The sequence below is a fragment of the Xyrauchen texanus genome, chromosome 25 (assembly GCF_025860055.1).
Source record: "Xyrauchen texanus isolate HMW12.3.18 chromosome 25, RBS_HiC_50CHRs, whole genome shotgun sequence".
NCBI lineage: Eukaryota > Metazoa > Chordata > Actinopteri > Cypriniformes > Catostomidae > Xyrauchen > Xyrauchen texanus.
The window spans coordinates 34,431,931-34,447,483 of NC_068300.1; the positions used below are offsets into that span (position 1 = coordinate 34,431,931).

A 15,553-nucleotide genomic window follows, 5' to 3' on the forward strand; every position below is an offset into this window, starting at 1 on the left:
AAAGAATATTCCAATTAATGCACAAAATATCTTAGACCTTATTTGGATTTTTTTCTCATGTTTCAGAGTAAGAGAGGTTGAATGTGTGTCTTTCAGTTCAGCAGAGGAACCGCAAGTAAACACACACACACACACACACATACACACACACAGAGCTCAGGTCATGAGGTAGCACTGTTCATTTAGCTTCCCACCACAGCACATAGTTTGACTCACTTCCCTCACAGGCCCCACCCCAGAGCTCCTGTACTCAATTTTGACACAGACTCCACCGTTAGCTGTGTTAGAAAAGAAAAAGCTATTCCTGTCCCCACATCTGGAATTCTGTTGAGCTTCTGTCCATATCCACGTACCTACGAGAACATTACTCCAGGTAAGAATCTCTTGACACATTCTTTCAATCTCTTTCTGACCACGTATTTTTCATGTTTTCTTCTTTCTCTGGTATGATTTTACTTCAAACATGTGTGAGGCTACAAACAATGCAACCGTTTCAGGTTCTTCAAGTCTGTTGTTGTTTTAATCCTGAAAGTCTTTGAATTCTTTCAACCCCATCAGAACTTCATTGGTTATGCTCAGCTGACAAATTCTTGACATGCACAAAGGCACAAAAATGTCACTTGTGTAATATGAAAAGCATAATCTAGCATAGCATATACAGTTCTATTCTCTACCACAGTAACAAAAACCTGACTTTTCTGATCTAGAATCAGGAATGTGACATGTCTAGTCTTGTCTTCTGCTGGAATAACTGGATTTTGAAAATCCTGCAGTCTGAGAAAGTCTTTGGAAAAGTGGATTCTTCACTAACAACCTAGATGTGTTATCAAAGAAGACTTTGAACAGATATCTGGTTCCACACAATATTAAATATATGCCTGTGGGAACGGTAACCTACTTTAGTATTTTATTATTATAAAAAAATGGCACGCAACTCAACTTAGCAGTTAGGTACTTGGCTGTGGTTGATTCTGTGGGCAAGCTTTGAGACACATATCTCATATTGTGACTGCATTTTCCCCTATATGGAAATAAGACTAACACAGCATGGTGGATTTGTAGGCATCAACAAATTGTAGTATCAAGGATCTGAGGCAGATTTCACCATTGGCAACTGCTAAAATTTAAACAATTTAACAGTATTATTGCAAGTCTGGCTACAAGCCTATCTATCACATTGTTATGACCTTCTGCAACAGCTTCAGAAGAACAAGGAAGGGAAATTTGTAACAGAAAGGAAATGGCCTTCAATAAGTTTTAATTCTAAAGACTATCGGTTGCATTTGTGACTTTGTGCCGAGTCATGCCGTTTCCTCACATCCTAGATGATCTAATATGTTTGGAGCCAGGTTTAGACTGGAGGCAGCAGAACTATGCAGGAATGTCTCAATTACGTCGAACAAGCCCTTTTATGGACAAATTCATTGAGACATTTTTGAGCAATACCAGCAGATAAGGGAGGAATGACTCATTGTAATATACAGTATACTGATGGCAGCATGTTCCTATACTTGGTTAATTGTTTTTGTTTTATTGTGTTGTTTGTTGTATTTTTATATTTTTTATTTTTTTTACATTTTGTGTTTTTTTTAGGGGTTCAAGACTGAAGGGCTAGAAACCCTATTGTTTTTTCAGGATTATTATTATGATTCTGCCCTAAAACTGAACCAAACCAAACCATAAGGCCTAGAGACTTGAAATGTTCAGGGATGGTAGTACACCAGCTGGTTAGCCATATGCATGGAATTGGCCTAATCAGCCAATAGTTGGCGCTATAGTGAAAAATATATCACATTTTGGGCCATAACTCTTGAACCGTAAGGGATAGAAACTAAAAAAAAATTCCCAGTGATTCCTTGCGTCTTGGCGGATCTTTTAAGCTCCTCTAATTTTGGCTATGCCAATCCAGTGCAGAAAGAACCAAACCAGAACCAAACCAGCGCAGAAATATTCAGCAGAGTCTTTTGATTTATTATCAAACGGTACGCCAAAACGTACGTAAAGAGTGTGGCCACTTTTACTAAAACGGTTATAACTTTTTAACAGATAGAGATATTATTAGCAAATTTGGTACACGTACGTATGAGGTCCTTGTGAGGACACACAGAAAAACTGCACTCTGTCTCTAACAATGAAACTTTTGTCCAAGGTGCCATCAAGTCCTATGAGGACAATCGCATATCTTGAAAAGAATGGCCACCATTGACCAATCAACTTTTAGCAGCTTTTTGATAAGGTTAAAAAAGTTGTATCGAAATGAAATAGGGTTACAAACGAAATGTGTCTCTTGGCCCGAGATGTCTGCGCAAAATGTGAGCAAAAAAATGGCCACAGGGAGGCGCTATCGCGTTTTAAATGTGTGTAAATAGATGTATGTATGGCTGTTTTTCACAAAGAAACACATTATTTATAATATATGATAGACACTTTCTGAACAACTTTGCCTCAAGAACCATTGGTGTGAATTAAATCATTTGTTAAATATTTTAGATTATTACTTTTTCAAACTAGTCCCAGGCCATTCATCCGATCGGAACCAAACCAGTGCAGAAAGATTCTCTGGAGTCCCAATATTAATAATTATCAAAAAAGTTTGAAGTTTCGCTGCACCATTGCAACTCTACGCCAAAACGTACAAAAAGGGGGTGGCCACTTTCCTTAAATTGTTAAAACTCTACCATGTCTCTGTGCTCCCAAACCTGATGTTTCAGAAAATTAAGGCACTTTAAAATTGTTTTAGTTGCAAACAGACTGTATAATTAATACTTAAAATCTGTTACATATGTACTTAAATGACCTTAAAGGCTTGAACCCCATTAATCGCTGCTTGCAGCTAAATTTTTGTTTTGTTTTTTGCGTTTTGTTTTATTTTGATTTGTTTTTAGCTTAGTGTTGTGTGTTTTTTTGCTTTGTGTTGTTTTGTGTTGGTTCTTTGATTTCTCATATGGCTTTCTTTCTTCCAGGGAACACAAAAGGAGAATGTTAGGGACTGTCAGCCTCAGTCACCATTCACTTTCATTGCATCTATTTTCCATATAATGAAAGTGAATGGTGAATGAGGCACCTGAACACTTGTTCCATGGAAGTCATACCAGTTTTGAACTAAATTAAATTATGATTTTTTTTCATTTTTTTTTTTTTTTTTGGAAGGGGGAATATCCCATTAAAGTTAGATCTTGCTGATTCCAGCTGAATGGAGTGCAGTGGTGATGCTATCTACATTTCAGAAGGCAGCAATATTCTCTGAAAACAGAACAAATGTGTTTCTGATCCAATTATTGCATAAGCATACTTGTAAATGAAAGAAGAAAAAAAAACAGTTTGGGCTGTATGAATACTGTTTGTTGTCACCTATATAAACAGATCTTTCCATTTCATTATGCTAAAGAACAGCCATACATAAATACAATATGCATGTTGTACAAACTCTTCCACATGCAAACAGTAACATACTCAATTATCTGACCTACTGTGTATGTATGTGTGTTTTACAGTATGCCTCTTGGGGGAGGAAACAAATGTGGCTGCTGTCAGAAAACTGTGTACTTTGCAGAGGAAGTGCAATGTGACGGGCGGAGCTTCCACAGATCCTGCTTCCTCTGCAGTAAATATCTTTCCTGTGTTTAAATGAAATTACATGGGCAGCTGGTCCTGTATTTTAGTGTTTCAATGTTTTTTTTTTAACAGACTTTAAGGAGGGAAGACACACTTTAAAATATCATACGATTTATACAGAACATATCAAATTGTCTGTTTAGTTATATTATTGTTTATCTTTTCTACAGTGACAGGAACAGGAACAGCACCCAGCTTAACTTAAGTCAAGTTATGACTGAACCTTTTTACATGTGTGTGTCTTTAAGAACGGCCTCTTAGCTGGAAGTAAAAATTCAAAACTGTATAAACTTTGATTTGAAACAAAAAAAAATAATTTGAATATCGGACATAAAGACAAAGGTATAAAACTGTGTACTTACCGTCTTTCATGAGGGCATGAGCTACAATCCCATGCATTGCGAATGACGTAATTGAATAAAAAACTTAGGAATATATAAAAAAAAATGTTAGGTTGTTGATAGAAACAATATATTTTAAGTTTACTGAAAAATATTCATATATATATATATATATATATATATATATATATATATATATATATATATATATATATATATATATATATACCCTGTATATATATAAGTATATAAGTAGATTGAGCCTTTGAGTATGTAGGTAAACTGAGTCGATTGCGTCATTCAAAGTAGATCATGGAAGTGGTGGTCACTGCTGGACATGTTTGGCGGGTTTTGTTGGCCACGTTTCTGATTGGTGGATCTCTCTCTGCTGGATCATGTGTAGTGTAGTTGTTCACCAGGGATTCCACTATGAAACAATATTTCAAAACAATGAAGTTGAAATAACACAGACTGATGTCTTCAACAAAGGAATATACCTCTGAACAAACTCTGAGCTCACTGTTGGTTGGTCTTTCACGGTTTATAAATTATTGTTCAAAATCAATTTATCTGTGGTAAAAATTACATGTTTTTTTTTTGTTTTGTTTTTTATCCGTTATCATACTCAGCACTCTATTGAATCTTGATACCACAGCCCTCCTTGTTGTGTACAGTTTATATATGCATGTAGCCTAAGCGTTAGCAAATAGCTACATATTACCTTAAAGTCATTTATTACTTCACATTTAGGTACTTACATTTTAAAAAAAAACCCGCTCTGGCAGCCTCATCTTCACACTCCTTACACATTTCTTCAACTGGAATGTCGAAACAGAATCGTAACAAACTCTTCATAATTTGCGCAAGGGGTTGTTGGCAACATTAGCTGAAAAAGCTTGCACATATGGGCACCTTTGGCTATTTTCAATATAGTCTGATTTGGGATACATTAATTTTAATTTCAACACCTATTTAGGATGGAGAGAGTGCAACAGAATTAAACAGCCATAGTCAGGTGTTGTTTATATTAGTCTTTTTTTTTAAACGATTGCAGATTTGTTTTCAGGCAAAGATTATTCTCTGGCGCCACCTGCTGTTTGTCTTTTGATAATTTTGATAACAGAATATATGCTAATTATATAAATTCTATCATTTTATGTAACAGTTTGGAATGTTTTATAGTAAGACAAACTTACTAATAACACAAAACAATACTCAAAACAACAAATTTACTATATCTAATATATTTTTTGGAGTCTTGTAAAGCCCATCTGATTGTTTTCTTTATATATATATATACACACACACACACTCATTGAACACTTTATTAGGAACACCTGTACATCAACTTATACATGCGCATATCAAATCAGCCAATCGTGTGACTGCAGTGTAATTTATAAATCATGCAAATACAGCTCAGGAGCTTCAGTTAATGTTCACATCAACCATCAGAATGGGGAAAAATGTGATCTCAGTGATTTCGACGGGCTGGTTTGAGTATTTCTGTTACTGCTCATCTCCTGGGATTTTCACTCACACAATCTCTAGTGTAAAGAGAATGGTGAGAAAATGGCTAGTTAATGACAGAGGTCAGATGAGAATCATAAGACTGGTACAAGCTGACTGGAAGGTGACAGTAACCTAAATAACAACACTTTACAACAGTGCTATGCAGTAAATAATTTCTGAACACACAACACATTGAACATTGAAGCGGATGGGCTACAGCAGCAGAAGACCCCTCTGGGTACCACTACTCTCAGCTAAGAGCAGGAAACTGAGGCTGCAGTGGACACAGGCTCACCAAAACTGGACAGCAGATGATAGGAAAAACATCGCCTGCAGCATCAGTTTTCTGCTCTTAGCTAACATAAGTGGAACCCAACGTGAACTTCTGCTGTTGTAGTCCATCCACCTCAAGGTTTGTCATGTTGTGCATTCTGAGATGCTATTCTGCTCACTACAATTGTACAGAGTGGTTATCTGAGTTACTGTAGACTTTCTGTCAGCTTGAACAAGTCAACCAATCGTTTTCATCCACAAAACTGCTGCTCACTGGGTGTTTTTTGTTTTTGCACCATTTGGAGTAAAATGGAGAATGTTGAGACTGTTAGAGACTGTTGTGTGTGAAAATCCCAGGAGATCAGCAGTTACAGAAATACTCAAACCAGCCTGTCTCGACCCCAACAATCATGCCACAGTCAAAATCACTGAGATAATTTTTTTCCCTTTCTGATGATTGATTTGAACATTAACTGAAGCTCCTGACCCGTATCTGGATGATTTTATACATTACACTGCTGCCACACAATTGGCTGATTAGATAATCGCATGAATAAGTAGATGTACAGGTGTTCCTAATAAAGTGGCCGATAAGTGTATATATATTTACATGTATATATATATATATGTTATTCTCTTATCTTTCTTGTTTCAGTGGTGTGCAGAAAAAATCTAGACAGCACTACTGTGGCCGTCCATGAGAATGAGATCTACTGCAAGGCTTGTTATGGCAAAAAATATGGGCCTAAAGGCTACGGTTATGGTGCTGGTGCAGGGACTTTGAGCATGGACAAAGGAGAATCACTGGGCATAAAACCTGATGAGTAAGAAATCACTTCTGTACACTTTTATTCCAAAAATTGCTCCACACCTTATGCTGCATTTTGTCTCTTCATTGCAGGCCTCAAACACACCGGCCAACCAACAATCCCAACACATCCAAGTTTGCTCAAAAGTTTGGTGCCTCTGATGCTTGTCCGCGATGTAGCAAGGCCGTCTATGCGGCTGAGAAAATCATAGGCGCAGGAAGTGTAAGTCAAAAGCATAAATGACTGGAGGAAATGAAGTTGTGGAGCTCTAAAATAAACTTAACAACATGTATGTCCTTTGTTACTGACAGTTAGCTTGGCCATATGTTTCATAGTGCTTGTATTTATGAGTGACTCTGAAATCTCCGAATATGATTTTAATTGAGCTTTTTTGTTTTTTCCTGTGCAGTCATGGCATAAGGCTTGTTTTCGATGTGCTAAGTGTGGAAAAGGGCTTGAGTCCACAACTTTGGCTGACAAGGATGGAGAAATCTACTGCAAAGGCAAAATATTCAGTGTTATCCTGTCTCTTTTTTAATGGTGCTTGCTATTTAAACCATTCAGAACACCATAGCAACTACCTAGCAACATGTTAAAAGCCATTCAGGATACCTTAGTGACTGCATTGCATCGCCCTGGCAACCACCCAGAACACCCTAGGAACTACCTAGCAATATACTAAAACCCATTCAGAATACCTTAGCAACTGCATAGCACTGCCCTGGCAACCACCCAGAATATCCTAGCAACATGTTAAAAGCCATGCAGTATACCTTAACAACTGCATAGCATTGCCCTTGCAACCACCCAGAACATTTTTAAGCATCTTGGTGATGAATTTTTCAAAAGCAAGCACCACTCACATTTTCTTCTAAAAATTAAATATTGGGCCTCATTTATAAAACATATGTACAATCAGATTTTATCCTAAATTCCATGGATTTGGTCTTATGCCAAAAGGAGGAACAAATCTGGACTTATAAAGGCAGAAACCGTGTGAAAATATTCTTATGCATATGTCAACTGTGACAAGCGTGTATACAAATGTTTTTTCTGCTCATCCTCATGCTGACTTCAATTATAATGATGCAAATATGAGAAGTCAGTGACTGACTTAATTTATTGAAAATGAGTGAGCACATTTGAACAAGAATATTCCAGTATGGGTCAGAATGTGGTCTTATTAAGATTACGTATGTGTATTGTAAATTATTTTGGATATCCAACAGAATATGTTTATAGCCCAACTGCTCATTTACACAATAAATGAGCAGTTTTTTCATTAATTTCATTAATTCATCCTTCAGACTCTTGTCTGCTGTTGGACATAAAGAAAAACGCATGATTTGACTAAAATGCAGCATAATCAAAAGCAAGAGTGAGCAGGAGAGAACAGTGGGATATGGACAATGGTTGAAAAATGATGTGGATTTACATTAAACTTGGTAAATCTATAGATTTATGATCAATTGATGATGAAAATTAATAACATGATTGATGAATGATGAGTTGTTGAACAGGTTGTTGAACAGAAAATGGTTGTTGCACTTCAGCATGTCAGAAAGCCTTGCCAACCTCAGAACAACATTCCTTATGAATGAAAGAACAAATTAATAATTTGCCCATGCACCTTTATTGTATTCTGTCTCACCATTTAGGACATTTGTTGGCGTTCTGTAAGTGGAGTCAGCATGATTTTAAGATGAATTGCGCTAAATGAAATGGGATGCAAATAGAAAAAGTTTTCCGTGCATACAGACATTTTATAAATAATTTGTAGGAACATTTAGGATATTGTCGTATGCTCACATTTAAGATCATTTCATGTACGTCTTTATAAATGAGGCCTTTTGTCATTGTCATTCTTTCTCTGATTGTCATCGTATTAACTCATTTTGTGCTCTGCACAGGTTGTTATGCCAAAAACTTTGGTCCAAAAGGTTTTGGATATGGTCAAGGATCTGGAGCACTGTCACACACTCAATAGACACCAAAACACAATTTACCCCACATCCCTTATTCATAAGTTTCTGCATAAGCACCTGAAAACTACCTACTCACGTGCATGTGTGTGTACAGGGCAAGTGAGTGCGTGCCATTGTCATCAAACAGGAAACGTGTCAATCACAAGGGAGGGAAACTTGAGTCCAGATGGGTTACTTTAGAAATGTATTCCACTACAGATTACAGAATACATGCTGTAAAATGTAATTTATAACATATTCCGTTAGATTACTCAAGGTCAGTAATTTAGTCAAAATACTTTGGATTACTTCTTCAACACTGGTTGATTTTTTTCACTTGTTTTGACTATAAAAAGTCTGCCAGTACAGTAAGACAAAATACACATGTTAAAAATTCATTCTCTGCAAAACCTTAAAATCTTATGCAGTTGTTGTTTCTAAAACAAGATAAATCAAATTGATCATGTTTTAAGGATTTTTACAGGAAAATAATTCAAAATTATTATCAAGAATTAGATTTTTGCCCTAATATCAAAGGTCTAACTAAAAAAAAGAAATTTATCCAACGTGAATTTCTTGATAAAAAAAAATATGATCGTGTCTGTTAACATGTGCATGTAAAATGGCTAGAAATAGCATTTTAGCTTAGCATAAAGCTGACCCAAGGCTTATTTCTATTTCTTCTGCTCGAAACTTTATATATAGAACTGGATCGCTGACACAATGTTAAACTGAACACTGGGTAGAATAGCCCAACAATCACCACAGGAAGCGGCAAAACTGTCCACAAGTTGTAATATAAGTATGAAAAGCTGTAATATTTGCTTGTTTTGGGGGTGCCAACATGTCCGTTTGCCTCAGAAGGTTGTTAAAAAAGTCAAACCGTGATTTTCAATTAGCCTAAAATGCCCGGGATATGCATGTTGTCATACATGGATATATATCATAAATTATGAGTTCGTTTGCCATTTAAATCTAAAGCATCGGTTTAATTTGAACCAGCTTTGCTTTGAGCGTCTCCCTCAATCTCAACACCCGCTGTGCGCATGACAGAGGGAGCGAGCGCGCGCTCTTATTCAAGTGACTGCGAGAACAGGGCACTTTTTGATGAAAATATAAAACTAGTAACTCTTAACACTTCGATGATCACAATAAATGAGTCTGAAAATGTCTGTTTGTATCTTACCTCTGTTTTTCTGGACTTGTTTACATTCAGCTGATCTGTTCGCTGATGAAGTAATAATTCCCAACTTTAAATAATTAAATACATGTGTAGGCCGTTTGCATTGTAGGGATGTACATTAAGTTTCCAGACATAAAATCGGTGATTGAAGGACTAATGTGTACTCGCCAAAATTAGATGATTTCCTATTAAGTCAATAGGGACATTGGAATGTTTGGCCAGAGCAATATGGTGGCACAGTGGCTTCACTGATATGACGTCATGAGCAATCCAGTTCTATATATGTATCAGTGGTCTGTCTCAATCATAATGAGATGTCACATTATGCATTTCAAAATAATTGTATTGTTTTCAAACCCACAAACATCTCTTCTTAACTCCAGAACATTACCAAACACTTGGAAGAATGTCAACTATTTAAACAAAGCATGGGATTAACACTTTTGTCTACTCACCTAAGGTAATCACACAGATTTAGTGGCACTTGAGCTATCTGGTAATGTTACTTTTCCTCTGTTTGATGTCTGTTCCGTATATTGGGTCGACATACCAGAGCTTAATCACTGTAAAGAATGTTCCCTTTAGCTTTATTCAAAGCATGCAAGATTTAAATGTCTTGTCTTAAGATGCACTAGCTAAAGTGGCCCCAGAAGTATTAAGACACTTCTAAAAGTAACAAAACATGAAAACAAGTGGAATTTATGAGAGATAGCAAACTGTTCAAGCAACACGTTGGAATTTAAGTAATAAAACAAAAGATATACTTTTCATTTGTTTGAGGCTAGAAATTTGGTTTGATTTATTACTCTTTAAAACAAAGGCATAGTGTCTAGATACATTTTGGGGCCACTGTATATGATCACTTTTATTTCAAAGACTGTCAAATGTTTTTAATATCACACAATATCACATTTTGCATGTACTTTAATAAGAAGAAATAGCAAGTAAAAGTATCAATATGCACAATTATGGTGTCTTGAGTCAATTATACAAGTGTTTTTTTTATTATTATTTCATCCTTAAATTATTGGATAAAAGTCTGAATTATAAGTATAGTTGATAAAATATATAAGCTCTATTTGTTGAATGTGAAGGATCAGTTTTGATAGAATGCATAGTTCACCCAAAAATACAATTCTCTCATTATTTACTCACCCTCATGTCATCCCAGATGTTAATAACTTTATTGTTTCTGCTTAACACAACAAAGATTTTTAGGAGAATATTTCAGCTCTGTAGGTCCTCACAATGCAAGTGAATGGTGACCAGAACTTTGAAGCTCCAAAAATCACATAAAGGCAGCATAAAAGTAATCCATATGACTCCAGTGGTCTTCTGAAGTGATCTAAACGGTTTTGGGTGAGAACTCTAAATCTTGACATCAGCAGTCTCTTGGTGATCATGATTTAAAGCTCACTTGCACCTTCTATAATCATGATTGTGCCTAGAGTCTGCAATATCAAGATGAACAGTAAAAATAGTTAGTAATAATAAAATAATAAGTTACATTTTGGTCTTTTCTCACCCCAAATCGATTAGATAGCATAAGAAGACATGTATTAAACCACAGGAGTTTTATGTATTACTTTTATGGTGACATTATGTGTTTTTGGAGCTTTAAAGTTTTGGACCCCATTCACTTTCATTGTGAGGACCTACAGAGCTGAAACATTCTTCTAAAAATCGTTCAGCTGAAGAAAGAAAGTCATACACATCTGGGGTGGCATGAGGGTGAATTAAAATGAGATGTTTTAATTAATATTTGTCTTATTAATACAATGGCAGTGGATAGTGCCACACTTTAAAGCTTAAAAAAAGTACAAAATTATAATAAAATATTCTGTTTGAGTCGGATTGTCGGATGTTGACGAGAAACAACCAGGAATTCAAATAATTTTTTTTAGCAAATGTTGTTTTTTGAAATTCATATAGGTTTGGAACAACATGGTAAATTTTAAATGAGAAATTTCCTTTTTAGGCAAACCATTCGAGTATGTGTAGAATGTAACTGCATTCCATTTAAATAATCTTGATCACATGCAAAACTTTCATAACCTAACCATCATACAATGTCAAATATGCAGTTTGAGTTACACGCTCATTCAGTTTCACTGTGCCTGAAAGATAAATGCTCTGACACTACCAGTCATGTCAAGTCACTCCCTTTTGGGAAGTCCCTTATAACCCTTGAATAAGTCATTACATTTTAAGTTCCCTCCTGACCCTGTTTAAAGGTTGTCACCCTGGCTACCGCAATATTTGCAAGCTGGAGACAACAACACAGCACTGGTGCACCCAAATATACAATGTATGTCATATCACAGACACAGTTATTGACCACTTTTCTAATTGCAATAAAGACTAAAACGGCTTAAAAATCTTAGGCTGATGAAAAATGTATATGCTACTGCAGAGTCACTATAAATTTGGAAAAAGTCGGTCAAAAGTTTTGATGCTGATATCGGTCTGTGTGTACCGAAATTTTAACCACTGTCCCCAGTGGCCGAAGCTGGAACTGTTGTTGGGTAAAATGGAAAATGTCCACAGGGTGGCGTCAAAAGCGAGTTGTATTTTTAGTTGTAAATGATGCAATACAGTCAACAGGAATGTATATTTTAATTAACACCCTGAACCCAAGCCCCAACCCTAAACCTAACCTTTAGTGGAGTAAGAATGTAATATCAAAGAAAAAATGCAACCTCCAAATAATGCTCATCATTGTTTGTGTGGATGCATTTACTTTCAATGCAGTTACACACGCTTGGGGTCTCTTGGACCCAAAAAGTAAAGAAGTCAATCTCAACAGAAAATAAATGTTAGCACTAATGCAAAAAAAAAAAAAAAAAAAAAAAAATCGATTCAACATCAAGTCAACAAAATTCACAGTGTTTGAGCATAGGCTATGTGGGAGTCATATTATTAATCATGTAACATGCTGTGTGCATGTAATGGTTGTGGAGGAGGCCGAGGGAAGTACAGAGGTTCCTGCCAAATCTAGCATTGACATGTAATGTACCTCCTACACACATTCTATCTGTGAAAGAAAACAACAACAATTATAACAGTTATAAATGAACGCTCAGGCAACACAGGTTTCATTCATAATGTAAAATCTCAATGAATTGTAAGTGTTAAAGTTGGGTATGAGTAAGATGAATGTTCAAACGTCTTTGTATTTTCTGAGCATATAGCAGTGCTTATGCCAGACAAATAACACTTTTGCAGATGACCAAAACAAAATGGCTTTTTAATGTGTGGCATGACACCCTTGAAACAACATGGCATGGAGCTTTTGAATTGGGTTTCAAAATAGAAAAAAGGGAAAAGATAGTCCTCTAGTGGACAGAATGCACAATGAGCTCAAACAAAGTTTCAACTATGAAAGGAGTTTCTCACGAGCAACATTGGCTTTCAAAAATGTTCATCATTCCATTTCAGTTGTATCAGTAAAGACAAGAATATCGGATGAGTTCAGTCCTCCTTCAGTCTGAAAACTCAAGACTGTTCGGTGTTCCAACACAATGTTCTGCGGTTAAAGGAATCAGGCCTTTCAGTTCTTTTAGATCTGTAAACTTACTGTATTTTTTTATTTTTTTCATCTGTGAAACAAATACCAAACTGAGAACCTTACTTTAGTCCACGTGGTAAATTCACATAATTTTGGAAGCAACACCTGTCAGTAAATTAGGTCTCATTGTTCACAGTGCATGCCAAAGCCAAAAACAAGCTCTCAACAGACCACAGAGATATGATTGTGTCTACACAAACATTTGGTGAGGGTTTTAAAAAATTGACAGTAGACTAAAAGTTATGGGAGAATGTGACCTAATTGTAAGAGAGAAGTTTGAAACCACCAAGAGTGAACAACTTAAACAAAGAGTGAAGATTCACCATTACCTATTGCAAAAATAATAGTAAAGATAAATATAAAATGTAAAAAAAAAAAAAGAAATAATTATAATAATTTGATTTTGAAGTCTATTCAATATATGGTCAAATATTTCCTGCCATATATCCAGGCAAAGCAATCTTTTCTTTACAGAAACACAACTTTACATTTAACCCAACAAATGATTGAGCACATTTGCCTTTAGTAAAAATACATATTTTTTAAATCCGGTAACAATTTCCAATAAGGTTCCATTTATTAACATTAGTTAACCACTTTAGTTAAAATGAACTAACAATGAACAGTACTTTTATAGCATTTATTAATCTTTAGTTAATACAAATACAATTGTTTATTGTTAGTTAATAGTGTATTAACTAATGTTTGCATATACAACTTTTGATTTTAAAAATGTATTCCTATATGTTGAAATTAACATTACCCACGTTTATAAAAATGTAAGGGTTCAGTTCATGACACCTAATGCATTAACAATGTTAATGAATGGAATGGAACCTTATTGGAAAGTGTTGACAATAACCCTAAACAATGTGAGGCTACATGACTCTTGTTGGAAATTCTATCATTATTTGGATTTTAGAATCAATCCTAAATGTCTCCAAAGGTTATACACTCACTGAGCACTTTACTAAGAGCACTATGGTCAGAATAAAGTGCCAGACGTGGACTTCTGCTGTTGTAGCCCATTCGCCTCAAGGTTCGACGTGTTGTGCTGTAGATGCTATTCTGCTCACTACAATTGTACAGAGGGGTTATCTGAGTTACCATAGTCTTTCTGTCAGCTCGAACGAGTCTGACCATTCTCTGTTTGACCTCTCTCATCAACAAGGCATTTCTGTCTGCAGAACTGCTTCTCACTGGATGTTTTTTGTTTTTGGCACGATTCTGAGTAAATTCTAGACTGTTGTGTGTGAAAATCTCAGGAGCTCAGCAGTTACAGAAATACTCAAACCAGCCCATCTGGCACCAACAGTCATGCCGGGGTCAAAATCACTGAGATCAAATTTTATCCCCATTCTGATGTTTGATGTGAACATTAAGTGAAGCTCCTGACCCATATCTAAATGATTTTATGCACTGCACTACTGCCACACCATTGGCTGATTAAATAATCACATGAATAAATAGGTGTACATGTATTCCAAATATAGTCTTCACTGAGTTTACTGTACTTTTTTTTATTGAATTTCCATTGGATACATAACAATGTTCACAAGAAACCCAAATATATGTCTATACTGGATAATTCAAGTAATTTGTCTTTGAAGCCAGAAATGAAGAAGGCTTGAGGCAAAACTTGCCTCCAAAAATGACCTTGTTCTTTAATTTGTTTTTATTTGTAGCATGTGCTATGGTTCTTAATCTATTATAGACCTAGTTATAAATATTATTGCATATAATATACAATATGTTGATTTAGTTCTTAGGATAAGAGGTAATACATTCTCAATCTTGAGAAGGTGTATTAACAGATTACATTGATGTGTTTGACATCAGCAAATGAGACAAAGTTTATGTTTTGAAAGAAAAATATATAAATATGTCCCTCATATTTTAAATGTAGCCCCTTTATGTAAAAATTAATTTCTGACAGGGAGTTATATGAGTTTTAAAATCCTAAAAGAAGTCTTCATGGGTGTATTTTGTCCAATTGGTAGCCTAATCATAAGAGTCCCATTGGACTGTAATTCTATAAATTGTAATTCTATAGGGAAGTATCATCATTAATGTTTAGATTATGATAGAAAAATCAAATAGGAATCCTTTCGTAAATGGATGGCCGTTTTTGGAGTATTGTGTAATATACCAGGGCACCAATGGACGCACACGCTAATGTTTATTAGGCATCAGCATTCCAGCGTATGTTAAAGTAGGACTAAATCCCAGTGACGTCAGAGCGGGGTGGGGGGAGAGTCCTTCAGAAACACGAGAAGAGTCCCTTTCAG

At 35.6% G+C, this 15,553-nt stretch overlaps 1 protein-coding gene across 1 annotated transcript; it reads left to right on the forward strand.

Moving 5' to 3' along the window:
* Nucleotides 1-198: 198 nt before the first annotated feature.
* Nucleotides 199-10,694, forward strand: LOC127618474 (cysteine and glycine-rich protein 1-like). Its single transcript, XM_052090940.1, has 6 exons — nt 199-373; nt 3,495-3,604; nt 6,397-6,565; nt 6,643-6,772; nt 6,960-7,053; nt 8,461-10,694. Exons 2-6 carry the CDS (start codon nt 3,496-3,498, stop codon nt 8,535-8,537), a joined length of 579 nt encoding a protein of 192 aa, XP_051946900.1. The 5' UTR covers nt 199-373; nt 3,495; the 3' UTR covers nt 8,538-10,694.
* The last annotated feature ends 4,859 nt before the right edge of the window (nt 10,695-15,553 follow it).

What these genes read in the sequence shown, in the direction of transcription:
- LOC127618474 (XM_052090940.1), top strand. Translation starts at nt 3,496, where the DNA reads ATGCCTCTTGGGGGAGGAAACAAATGTGGCTGCTGTCAGAAAACTGTG. An exon ending in CAGATCCTGCTTCCTCTGCA is followed by an intron (nt 3,605 to 6,396) that starts GTAAATATCTTT and finishes TTCTTGTTTCAG; the next exon opens with TGGTGTGCAGAAAAAATCTA. An exon ending in TGGAGAAATCTACTGCAAAG is followed by an intron (nt 7,054 to 8,460) that starts GCAAAATATTCA and finishes TGCTCTGCACAG; the next exon opens with GTTGTTATGCCAAAAACTTT.